General features: G+C 31.6%; 1 protein-coding gene across 1 annotated transcript in view; it reads left to right on the top strand.

The window, feature by feature from the left end:
- The window catches only part of LOC143047953 (cadherin EGF LAG seven-pass G-type receptor fmi-1-like), a 53,390-nt gene that overhangs the window by 37,293 nt on the left and 3,202 nt on the right, over positions 1–12,895 (top strand). Inside the window, exons 17-24 of the mRNA XM_076221326.1 lie at positions 2,008–2,075; positions 3,811–3,901; positions 4,672–4,803; positions 5,047–5,105; positions 8,203–8,350; positions 9,422–9,513; positions 11,469–11,555; positions 12,053–12,118. Of these exons, the coding sequence (XP_076077441.1) occupies positions 2,008–2,075; positions 3,811–3,901; positions 4,672–4,803; positions 5,047–5,105; positions 8,203–8,350; positions 9,422–9,513; positions 11,469–11,555; positions 12,053–12,118 (743 nt within the window). The remainder of the gene's footprint in view (positions 1–2,007; positions 2,076–3,810; positions 3,902–4,671; positions 4,804–5,046; positions 5,106–8,202; positions 8,351–9,421; positions 9,514–11,468; positions 11,556–12,052; positions 12,119–12,895) is intronic.

Here is a 12,895-nt window from a genome sequence, read left to right on the forward strand (position 1 = left end):
ACAGAACCTGTTTTTAAAATACTACGACCAAACTAGTGAAGGCGAGCTCCAGCAAAATAGATCCTTAAAATAGTCTTGTGCGTATAGCGTATCACAAGGGACAGGGGCGGATTAAGCCATTTTCAAGAAAGGGGGTCCCAACCCAGGGTACAGGGGGTTCAAACTATGTGTCCCCATTCAAATGCACTGATCGGTTAATAAAAAGGGGGTTCCAACCCCCGGACCCCCCTTGGATCCACCACTGACTGGAACCTTGTCAATTTGTATGTATAGTAATGTTATTCATATATAAAGACAAACTAAGAATTTAATCTGCTTCCTCTGGAACCATAAACACTGGCTCGATTACCGGATATTCATATGTTTGATTAGCATTATTTATGCTCCATGCATGGGCATTATGTTTTCTTGTCTGTGCGTCCGTTCGTTTGTTTGTCCGTTCGTCTGCTCGTTCGTCCGTCTGTCCCACCTCAAGTTAAAGTTTTTGGTCGAGGATGTTTTTGATGACGTTGAAGTCCAATCAACTTGAAACTTAGTACACATGTTTTCTATGATATGATCTTTCTAATCATAATGCCAAATAACAGGTTTTTTTCCCATTTTAACGGTCCACTGAACATAGAAATTTATATATATGTAGATGAGGCATGTACTAGAGACACCTCAGAGGGACACATTCTTGTCTCTTCAACTTTTCGTCGTATCTCTGTCAATTTGTATTAAAATTTTAAAGTCGTTATCAATAAATATTTCATTGTTTACGAGAAATTTACAATTTACTATCAATGTCATGAACTCAAAATACGGCAAATAGTTAAAAATAAATTGATGAAACATGATTATATCCACTAACTAAGCCCCTATTGAGACAAACACAACAAAAATCTATGAATACAAATACGGATATTCTTAGAATTGAGGGTCATCCTTTAAAAGTTAAGATCATCCTTTAAAAATTAGTCATTCTTTACAAATAACGGTAATCTTTTACAAGTTACGGTCATCTGTTTACCAATCACGGTCATCCTTGTTTTATGTTACGGTCATCTTGAAAATATTTTGATAATGATTTACGGACATCTTAGCGATTTTTTCAAATTGAATTTCGCGTTTCCTGAACATTTTTCGGTAGTAATTTGTGATTTCTGTGTGAATCTTTTATAAATTTACATCGTATCAATGTATACTTTGTAAAGAAAATGATATAGAAACACTGTAACAGATAATACAGAAACTGACCTAATTTTTCATCCGACATCTTGGGATGACCGTGAATGCAGTTACGGTCATCAGCTTTACCCCAGTGATACTGTTTAAGGCGTTATAAAAATCTCTTACTATATTGTAACTTCTGGTTACCGAATATTTCTAGCAAGGATATCGTTGGTGATCTATAGCTCAAGGTGAAGTGCATTTTATTTTATTGGTCTTTGTTTGTCTGTTAATTTTGTTCCATTCATGGTCAATTGTATTAATCTTTCTATCTGGATTATTGTATTCTTTCTTAAATACAGTTGATTCGATATGTTTTAATAGAAATACGGAAATGCAAAGAGGGATATTTAGACTCATTAGTCGAAGACATAATGATAACTCAATAAATAAGTAACGAAAAACGACGAAAAGAAAAAAAGTCTAAAAATATATGATATAGACAATATAAGGTTGAGAATACGAAAGTAAACCAAAATGTGATTTTAGGTACTTCAGAGGGTTAGCAGACCATACTCTACTTGTGGCATCCGTCATAATACTCACATAATTTGTGAAATTTAAATTCTTTCGGTGATGGCACAAACATTCCAGCAAAATTGTATTCAGTTATAATCACGCTTTCATCTTCATGATATATTATTGCCGTCAAAATCGCCTATGTATAGATATTTGAATAATATCAAAGTCAGGAAACTAAAATATTGAGAAAAATTAATCAATAATATAATAAATACTTTACGATAAAACCTTGTTACTTTTTTTCATTCAGTATGATCAATTTGATTTTCGTAGGTCAAAGGTGGAACTGTAACATACAAAGTTATTGGAGAAGAATCTATGTTCAAAGTAAACGAAAGCAGGTACTATGAAATTTTCCAGTTATTGACATAGAATAAATTAGTTATAATTTATGATTTTACACATTATGCTTATAATATATATATATATATATATATCAAAAAGAATTACTGAACGCCAATTAAAAAATGGAGCTGTGGGATATAAGTCAATGTGATAGCGAAATTGATGTCATCAAAATCAATAATCGCCAACAAAAGAAACGAAGTTTAAAACTAATGCTTGCTGAATGCAATAAAGCGGACAAAGTAAGATGTGGTCGTAACACAAATCATTTTACTATATACATTATCTTAATAATTTGAGCAATACGTTTTAGTTTAAATTTAAATTTGTTGGCAATACACGTTGACACAAATGCGTGCAAAGCTATTTGTCCAATAAAAAACTATGACAAAAAGAGCAGATAATTCACAAAACACTATCATGATTAAAACAATACGAACACACAAAAATCCGTAGTGTAAATACTAAAACCAGATGTGTAACGATCTCCATGGATAAAGTCTCATTAAGATTTATCAAAAACACAGAGTCCTAACAATGAATATTTTGTAATAAAATAGTTTATGACAATATAGAATACTGAGAAGAAAATAATGACTGTTATAAACTGACGCATTTGATTTTGCCTTCAAAACTAATTTATTCGTCACCACTGATAAGTAATGTTTAGATGAAGTTCTTCTGGTGTACCTTGTTATAAGGCTTATATATTTCTATCATTTTGCTAATTCCTTCTCATATGGCAATTATGCAAAACCTGTACTAGAAAAAAAGTCCTTACAAGTCTATCAGACCCATTTTTTAAGGTGTTTGAGCTTTTGATTTTGCCATTAGGTAAACGATTTTTATTTTTATTTTCCTTGGTGTTCGGTATTTTTGTTTGTTCGGTATTTTTGTTATAAGTGAAAATCTCTGAATGGTTGCCAGAAAAGCTTAACAAATATTTACTGGATTCAAAATTATCATTGAATAAAGTGTAGTATAATTGCAATTGAAACAACTGTCTACGAGAACCACATGTAAATATATTAGATATACGTACGGCAAAAAAAAAAACAATAGAAAACTCCATATCGTTAATTAAAGGCAAGATGATGCCCAAGACACCAATACGACCTTCAATGTCATAATAAAATAATGCAATAAAAAGTATCCTACATGACAAAAGGTAAAACTATTTATACAAGGAAGTTTATGCCCTGAATTATTTTAAGAAAAGAAAGGAAAAACTACGATTGCTTCTTTTCGGAACTGAGAAAGCTTGCGTGGTTTAGGTAGCTATTAAAACCGGTTTAACCTAACGTTTTCTTTGAACAACGTCTGTATCAAGTTCGGTATATGCCAGTTGTATTTCAGTCATTTCGTGTTTTTTGATTGATACCGTTTGGTTTTGTCAGTTTTTTTAGACTTTTTACATTTATAATTTACCTTTGAATTTAGTAATTTTGTTATACTTTCATACAAAGTGGGACTACTCAGGTGGTCAGCAGCAGTTTCATGTTCTGTTTTTAAGGAATATAATTTATCTTAAAAAGATTTTACGTAGATATAGTAGGCAAATTAATTGAGGATGAAACACTTTATACTAACAAAAAAGATCTAATAATCTCAATTCATTCCTTACAAGTTACAGGGACGACAAAACACGATGTAAGTAGTTTCGGTAATTGTTTGCATAAATACTTCCTATAGTTCTGACATTTTCGATATTAAAACGTTTCTTTATTACAGCGGAGTTGTCAGTACTGCAGGCAATATTGATAGAGAAGATCATCATGACGAATATCTAATCAATATACATGTTTTGACAAAAACACACCAAGTGAGTAGAAATTAAAGATATCGGCGTATTTGTTAATTCTTAATTAGTGTTATTCTTTTCATTTCCATTTTACTTGTCAGTGGTTAATAAAAAAAAATTGTATGATTTTTTGTAAAACCTCACAATATGGAATCGATTACGAGTTAAACTAGATGAAAGAAAATAACATTGAAACATTTTGGCATTCATCTTCATATAAAGGTTTACACAACGTTTAAACCATTTTCTACATTTGAAAATGCCTGTACCAAGTCAGGAATATGACAGTTCTTGTCCATTCGTTTTTGATGCGTTTTGTTATTTGATTTTGCCATGTGATTATGAACTTTCCGAATTGATTTTCCTCTGAGTTCAGTATTTTTGTGATTTTACTTTTTATTGGTTTATCTTTATCTAAACCAACATGTTTGTATATAATAAAAGCAATGGTTTAAGGATGTAAATAACACTGTGTTTTTGGTTCGTCAATTTTCTTGATTAACCTTCATCCGTTCCTGTTCTATTTGGCGTTGCTCATGGGAAGAAAGTATCCGGCTATCATACAATTTAAGATTTCTAATATTTAGATATATAGGAGGCCGAATATTTACTATACAATGTAGAACATCAAATTGACCGTTAGTTAATCATACATATACATCCTTATGAATCCGACGAAGAGCTAAAATGGGCAGAAATTTTAACTTTCTTAGTATAATTGTAATTTGATAACTATTTTTTGTAACGGACTGCTAGATTTTAATTTGATATGATTTTGTGTTTAATTTTAGATTCATAAAAACATAACCCTCTCTATTGAAATATTAGATGTCAATGATAATCCACCTGTCTTTGAAAACGCTGATTATTTCTTTCATTTACCTGCCAGTGTTTCTACCGGACTATCCATCGGGAATATCAATGTAAGTTTGGTTTTTTTTATCAAAAATACTATCTATTACTTTGGAACATGTTAATAATTCAGATGTGCTTAATGGTGTATGAAACATATTTTGAATAGATGATTTATTCGTAAGGCAGATAAATCAATATAAAAAGACGTATTAAACTTAAGGAATTTATTTTTTACATTTGGTTCAGCAACATCGTTAGTATATGAACAACGTGAATATTCAGAGTTTTCAGTTAATTTTCTATTGTTTTAGGCAACTGACAAGGATAGTGGTAGCAATGCTGTTATTGAATTTAGCTTTCCGGACACAATGTATGTTAATTATTGTAATCTCAGAGTATTATGAATCAAACACATTTATCATTTAGATAATTGAATGGGGTACATGTAAAACTTTGTGCAATAATTCTGGATTCTGTTTTTAATCTCAGTCCTAAAATAATTGAATATGAATGTTTAGCAAAATCAAAACAAAAAAAATTTATCAACTTCATTCAGAGTGCTTTTAATAAAAGCCATAGTTACTTTTGAGTATTAAAGTTCATACTTTAAATTGTATCTGAAACAATTGACTTATTATGACTGTTTACCTTTTGTATATAATCAATGGGTTTAATACGTTTGTATTACTATCTGCTCCATACCACTGCCGTTGAATTATTAGTCTTCTGTGGTATAATCAGTTACAGCCAATGCTCCAATAGTTTCAAAAAGATATCAGTGATCATTTTTGTATGTCAGTGATTCCATATGTTTTATTTACTGGAATTATCTATTGTTAGTTAGGTAAATTGACATAGGTTTGATTTTTTGGTTAGGTTTCAGTTTGATTTCTATTTTTTGGCTAACTTGGCGTCTGACATCTGACGATCATTGTCATCTCTTAGTCTTAACTTTGAGGTGGTACCTAACACTATAGGGAGATAACTCTGTAAAGTCAGCTAAACGTTTAAGGTTGTTTCAACATTTTTCAATTTTTTATATTTTTGTTAAAGGGTCAAGGTTAATACTTTCACAAATTATAATGAAAACAAAACGAGCCAAATTAATTTTAGTGAAAGTGTTGGGTACCACCTTAAACAAAATCTTCTCATCTGAAAGTACTGGCCATTAGAAATTCTACTTGACCACAAGCATCATAAAGGGTATCTAGTTTCAAAATATTTCCAATTATCCAGCTTCCTAACCAACATCAACGACAAGGCAATTAATAAAGCATACATAATAAAAAAAAAAAACATGTGTGTCCACAGTGTGGGAACGGAACTGTACGGTTTTATAATAATTTGGTCATTCGGGAGACTGTCAAGCTGGGCTCCGACATTCGTAACAATAACAAGTTGCCCGATGGAAAGTTTGATGAACTCAAGTGTTACTATAAAACGTTTCTGCTGCAAGTTGTGATCATCAAAACATTCTATACATATATATGAACCAATAAAATAATAAAAACAACATATGCATCTAAACGTTTTCATTAGAATGATGGGGCTCCGAGTAAATCGATCAAAACTGTGACGGAGCAGCGATCAAAAATGTTTAATTAACATCGAAAAAACCCTCGTTACTATCAGAATTTTCATATGTACCTTTTCTGATATATAGTCTTACCTGTCTGAAGTTTGAAGTAGAAACCCCAATATATTCATTTTTCAAATGTCGGATATTTTAATTTACTGTACAATCGCTAGGAGCCCTCATGAACAATCACTAATAAATAAAGTGAACTTCAAAATATGATTTCCTTTCCGGAGCACCTAGTCATCTTTTCGGTTACTAGTATTTATTTTTGTACGAGCACTATTTTCTTTTAGTGATGTCTTTACATTTGTACTGTCCTTTTATTTTGACTTGTATATTTATTGTTCGAATGTTGATTATCTCTCTGATATAGACACCTTCAAAAATGTTTCCGTGATAGATTCTTAACTTTCTTTATTAATCGACAAAATAACAGAATCCGTGCTCATTGTTATTTCAAATACCATAGATGAATATAATAGGACAGACAATGAACAGCCAATGAAACACATGTGTAATGTATTTAATGAATTTTGCTAACAAAAGCTCCGAGTGATTGTACATGAGAGCTCCAAGCGATTGTACAGTAAACTTGCAAGCGATTGTACAGTCAATTAAAATATTCGAATTTGGAAAATGAATATATATTGGGGTTTCTACTTGGACAATGACTTTCAAACTTTCAGACAGGTAAAACCGTATATCAGAAAAGGTACATATGAAAATTCTGATAGTAACGATGGGTTTTTCGATGTTTATTAAACATTTTTGATCGCTGCTCCGTCACAGTTTTGATCGATTTACTCGGAGCCCCACCATTCTAATGAAAACGTTTGGATGCATATGTTGTTTTTATTATTTTATTGGTTCATATATATGTATAGAATATTTTGATGATCACAACTTGAAGCAGAAACGTTTTATAGTAACACTTGAGTTCATCAAACTTTCCATCGGGCAACTTTTTATTGTTACGAATGTCGGAGCCCCGCTTGACAGTCTCCCGAATGGACAAATTATTAGAAAACCGTACAGTTCCGTTCCCACACTGTGGTGTCTATTGTCTTAAAATCGTTAAAGATGAGGAAATTTAGATATGATAAGAAAGAAATTTCAGAATGTCCAGATCAGAACTTCCTATCATGCGTTACACTTACACTGTCAGGCGACTACTTATTTGAGTTGTTGTCCTTAAAAAACGATTTAACTAACATTTGTCATTTTTGTCTGATATTTTGAGAGACCAGCAAGACAAGATCCCTCAGTTTTAGTTTGTTACCTCGATTTTGTTTTTTGTCCATGGATTTATGAGTTTTGAACAGCGGTATACTACTGTTGCCTTTATGTAATATATTAAATTAGAAGATGTAGTATAATTTCCAAAAAAGACAACTCTTCAACAGGGATACCAAATAAAGTTTACAAGTCTAAGAATGATGATTTTTACTATATATTTTTGTTTAGGTTTGCTCATTATCTAGCAATTTATAAAGGAGAAAAATGGGGATCAACAGAAAAACGCAGACGCACATAGATTCAGTTGAGCGACACATATATAATCTCTAGAGCCTCTAGTTTATTTTTTTTTATTTCTAAAATTGTATGCTGTCCAAGGATTTTTTTCAATTTTCTTTTAGATTCTCTGACTAGATTGAGCTTTAATAGTGTATTATTCAAGTCATTCTTGTGTATTTGAGCACTAGCTTAATCTTTGTTTTGAATTGATAATGGTGTGTTCGGTCATTAACATCTTGTTAGGAATTATCAATTGAACAATGTTCATTTGGAATATTTTTCGTCATAAATATTTTGTTCTCGTGTAAGCCTAATTCGTGGTTAAAAGTACGCAACAAAATATATGAGAGGTGCTTTTGGTTTTTTTTTTCAGCCTGTCTCCTTATTTCACAGTTAACAAAACATCCGGAGATATATCGCTTTCTGGTATTGATCTGCCCACCGGAAAAGATTTATTTCAACTGATAGTTATAGCCAGGGATAATGGCACTCCACCTCTGCAATCATCGTGCAATGTTTATGTAAGTAGCATTTTTCATAAAAGATGTAAGTTGATAGTTATCAAAGGTACCAGGCTTATAACTTGATACGCACGACGCGCGTTTTGTCTACATAAGACTCGTCAGTGACGCTCAGATCAAAATAGTTAGAAAGCCAAACCAGTACAAAGTTGAAGAACACTGATGACCCAAAATTCCAAAAAGTTGTTTCATAAAAGAGAAGAAAATGATGAGGTCATACAAAATTAACTTCAGAATTTACCAATACATCTAGTGGACTTTAATATACCAACTAAGAGAACCAGTTCGTGTTCGTGTTATACAGGAAGGTCTGCATTACCTTTTGCATTACCAAAATCCTATTAGTTTGTCTTTTGCCACCATCTAGATCTGCTTTAACAAAATGTGTGCTTGTTTAAACAAACCCCTTAGATGTTTTAAATCTTAATGCTTTTATACTTATAATTAAGCCAATATCACTTTGACTTACCGTTTTTATCAAATACATCAGAATATACATTTTTTTTTTGTATATATGATGTATCCTGCTTCCGGTTGTAGATTTTTCTGATAGTGTTGAACACCCATTGGTGGATCGGGTTATTTTCTGCTCTCTGGTATAGGATTGTTGTCTCTTCTCAATTTTATCATCAATCTATTGTTTCCTCTCAAAATTACCTAATAAACTTGATATTTTATTAAATTAAAGTAAAGTAAACATTATTTCAAAGTAAAACTAAAACCTTAACTTTAATTTTTATAGTTCACTCCAGTTTATTTAAGCTAGATTCGTGTTACTCAATCTTTATTTTACGATGAAGTGTTTGTAAACTGTTGTTTGTCTGTGGGTTTTCGTTCGTCAGTCTCATTTCGACTAATGTGTTTTGGGTGTCTCTTTGGTATATCCCGCTGCTTTCTTTTTTTAAAATTTATTAGTATTATGTTTCAAAACTTTCATTTTAATATGCTAGAGAGACAAAAAAAAACGACATATAATTTTCAGTAAAACAAGGACGATACAATCATGCAGACATCTAAAGCAGAAGCTTATCCTACAATATAGCCTTAAAACCTTTACTTTATCTTATGTAGGTGTCAAGAACAATTACTAATAATGCTTTTGTAAGAATCGAAACTCCAATTGAAGCATCAAAGTTGAAAGGACAGAAATTTGAATATGAGAGGTAACATATTGCTTTAAAAGTCGATCTGATTAACATTTAATTTATATCGTTCTATTAAACTAATACTTTTAAGTCAAACAAATATATATATAAGATGTATATCAACCAGGCCACCTACTTATCGGACTGTTTATATTCAAGATAAGGAAACTGTAAAGGTTATTCAATATCAACAATGTTCATCATTCGAAGATAAAAACATTTTTATGTAGATTTAGAATTGATTCTTAAAATGAATTCAAGCTTTACACAGTATATACAATATTTTCAATGCATTTCATGCTCTTTATGGGCCCTACAATTTGGGAATAAAGGATAATAAACTGTAGTAGCAGCAAGTGCGTATCTGTGCATTTAGTCCTGTTGACGATAGCTGATTGCTTGATTTTTATACGCCCGTCAAAATTTTGACGGGACGTATTATGGTATATAAATGTCCGGTGTCCGTCCGTCTGTCCGTCTGTCTGTCTGTCTGTCTGTCCGTCTGTCCGTCTGTTCGTCTGTCTGGCGTAAACATGTCGCACCGTAACTTGAGAACGACTAATCCAAATTTCATGAAACTTAATAAAGTTGTTTCTTATGATGGTCAAATGATCTGTATAATTCTTGGTGAAAATAAGATTTAAACTTTTTGAGTTACGGCACTTTATAACCAAAACAGGGGTGTGTCGCACTGTATCTCAAAAACGATTCTTGATTATGACTTAAAACTTTAAACACTTCTTAGTTATATTAATCTCAATATCTGTATACTTTTTGGTGATGATTCAAAATTTCATTTTTGAGTTATTGAGTATTTTGTAAAAAAGGGGGAGGTTTTTTTTACATGTCGCGCCATATCTCAAAAAACTATTTATGATTATTGCTTAAAACTTTACACATATCTTTGTTATATTAATCTCAATATCTGTATACTTTTTGGTGATGATTCAAAATTTCATTTTTGAGTTATTAGTATTTTGTAAAAAAGGGGGAGGGTTTTTTTACATGTTGTGCCGTATCTCAAAAACGATTTATGATTATTGCTTAAAACTTTACACACTTTTTTGTTCATTTATCTAAAGATCTGTATCCTTTTTGGTGATTATTCAAAATTTTATTTTTGAGTTATTGAGTATTTTGTAAAACAGGGGAGGGTTTTTTACGTGTCGCGCCTTATCTCAAAAATAAGTTATGATTATTGCTTAAAACTTTACACACTTCTTTGATATATTAATCTCAAGATCTGTATACTTTTTGGTTTTGATTCAAAATTTTATTTTGGTAATATTTAGTTTTTGTAAAAAAAAAACAGGGTGGGGGGGGGTTTCAAATGTCCCGCCGTGTCTCTAAAACAATATATGGTTATTGCTTAAAACTTTCTCATAAACTATTTATGATTATTGCATAAGACTTCCACATAAGACGTCGGGCGTATCATGCGCTCATGGCGCAGCTGTTTATTCTTGTTTCCTTAACTCCCAGTGGTAATTCTTTCAATAATAGTATGAACGAGAACTATTTAACAATCTATAAGTTCTCTAAGGTAGGGCGACCAGGTTAAAGGACGGAATATTTTGAATTCCAGTGGAAAAAACGGGTATATCAAATAAAAGTGAAATGTTTGTAATGCAATAGACCAACAACAAACATGGCATGGAGCTGTTTTACGGGTAATTACACGTTTCATTAGTACTGACCTCTAAACGGAACATCGGATTTGTTATCCCCATTTCTACTGGAGTTGGCTGTGAATTTATAATTCCTGAACATCCAAATGGACGCTTCATATTGTAAAAGGGTTTTTTGCTGAACTGGATGAAGCGGAGGATGAAAAACATAACGTTGTGTTTAAGATGATAACGGTATAATATTTTTTATGTTTTTCACAAATTCTGATTTTTTTATGTAATCAATTATTCTAATGTTCTGCCGAATAAAAAAAAATCATCTATTGTGTGTTTAATACATTACAGAAAACTCAGTACGACTCTCTCACTAGACGTTACAATAAAAGAAATTGTTCCTGTGCAAATAAACACGAATGGAATTTCGCAATCAAGGTATGTCATGTCTTAGAATCACTTCATACTGATATAATCAAAATCGTCGTGATTTTCAACCAAGAAAACTTCAAGGTAACTGGAGGATTTCTCAATTTGGTTTCTCTGGATATTAAATGAGACACTTCGTTTGGGAGTCCTTAAAAGTGCACAAGTACAATTGTGAATATGCAGTCGACATAAATACACACAAGCACTAGTTCAAATTCTAGAAACCGGTTGTTCTAAAGTAGATGAATGAATAAACTGTTGCAATTGAAAATCATTGTCAAACATAATAAGCACATTCATCCATAAAAAATTTCAGTCTAGTTCAAATGAGTAAACAGATTTATTTATGTGTACAGCACATGTTTTTATTTCAACCAAAAGTCCGTTTATAAGATTTATCATAACGTTTTTCTCCACATTAATACAAGTTCAAGTAACGGCATGATATTGTTTTTATCAATGAAGTGATGAAACTTTCCTCTTTGATTTTTTTATTTAAATTGTAGATCTTTAATGGATATTTTTGCAAAGAATCAAACAGGGACTGTCTTACCGAGTGCCGAACTTCAAAGGTAGTATCACATTAGCCGTTAATTTTCATGAAATTTGTTCGAATGTGCTTGGCAGTCTGTTAAATCTTCTTAACTGATCATAAAGTTATACTGAATACATGTCACATATAGTTAAAGTTCATTCCTTCGTAAAACGTAAAAATAAAAAAATATTTGGTTTCTTTCCATTGAGACAACTCCCCACCAGACACTAAATGATGTGGAAAATAGCACCCTATGGCCTTCACCAATGGGGAAACCCGCACCGTATAGCAAGTTATAAAAGTCCCCTACATGATGAAAAGGTAAAACCATTCAAACAATAAAATCATGTAATCTTGTTAATGTATTAATTGTTATGTGCCTTACGTCTAGTGGCAAATATTAGAAGAATATTAAGGACAAAAAAATAGATATTAATGAATCATATAAGTAGGTTATTCAAAGAGGGTCTATACAATTGAAGGGCTGGAATTTTCAGTGCAATAAAAACCAATGGTATATTGGAAAGAGACAGAAAGTGTGACTTGCTACAGTGCGCCTCCAGAATCCGGTTAGCCAGACAGTCGCCGAAAGATGTACTATAATTTATACCTAGTAAATCATTTGGCTTTGATCTGTATGTGTTTGAGTGATAGTATGTGTCTAATATTTTTTTGGCAGGAATCCGTTATTAATAGTTTTCTTAATGATTAATAATGCAGACCTTTTTTGTTTGTTTGTACCTACATGTGTATCATTTTAAAATATTTACGAGATTTGAACTTCATTTAACTACTTTTGTCTTTAATATATGAT

This window comes from Mytilus galloprovincialis, chromosome 10, assembly GCF_965363235.1.
Source record: "Mytilus galloprovincialis chromosome 10, xbMytGall1.hap1.1, whole genome shotgun sequence".
Lineage (NCBI taxonomy): Eukaryota > Metazoa > Mollusca > Bivalvia > Mytilida > Mytilidae > Mytilus > Mytilus galloprovincialis.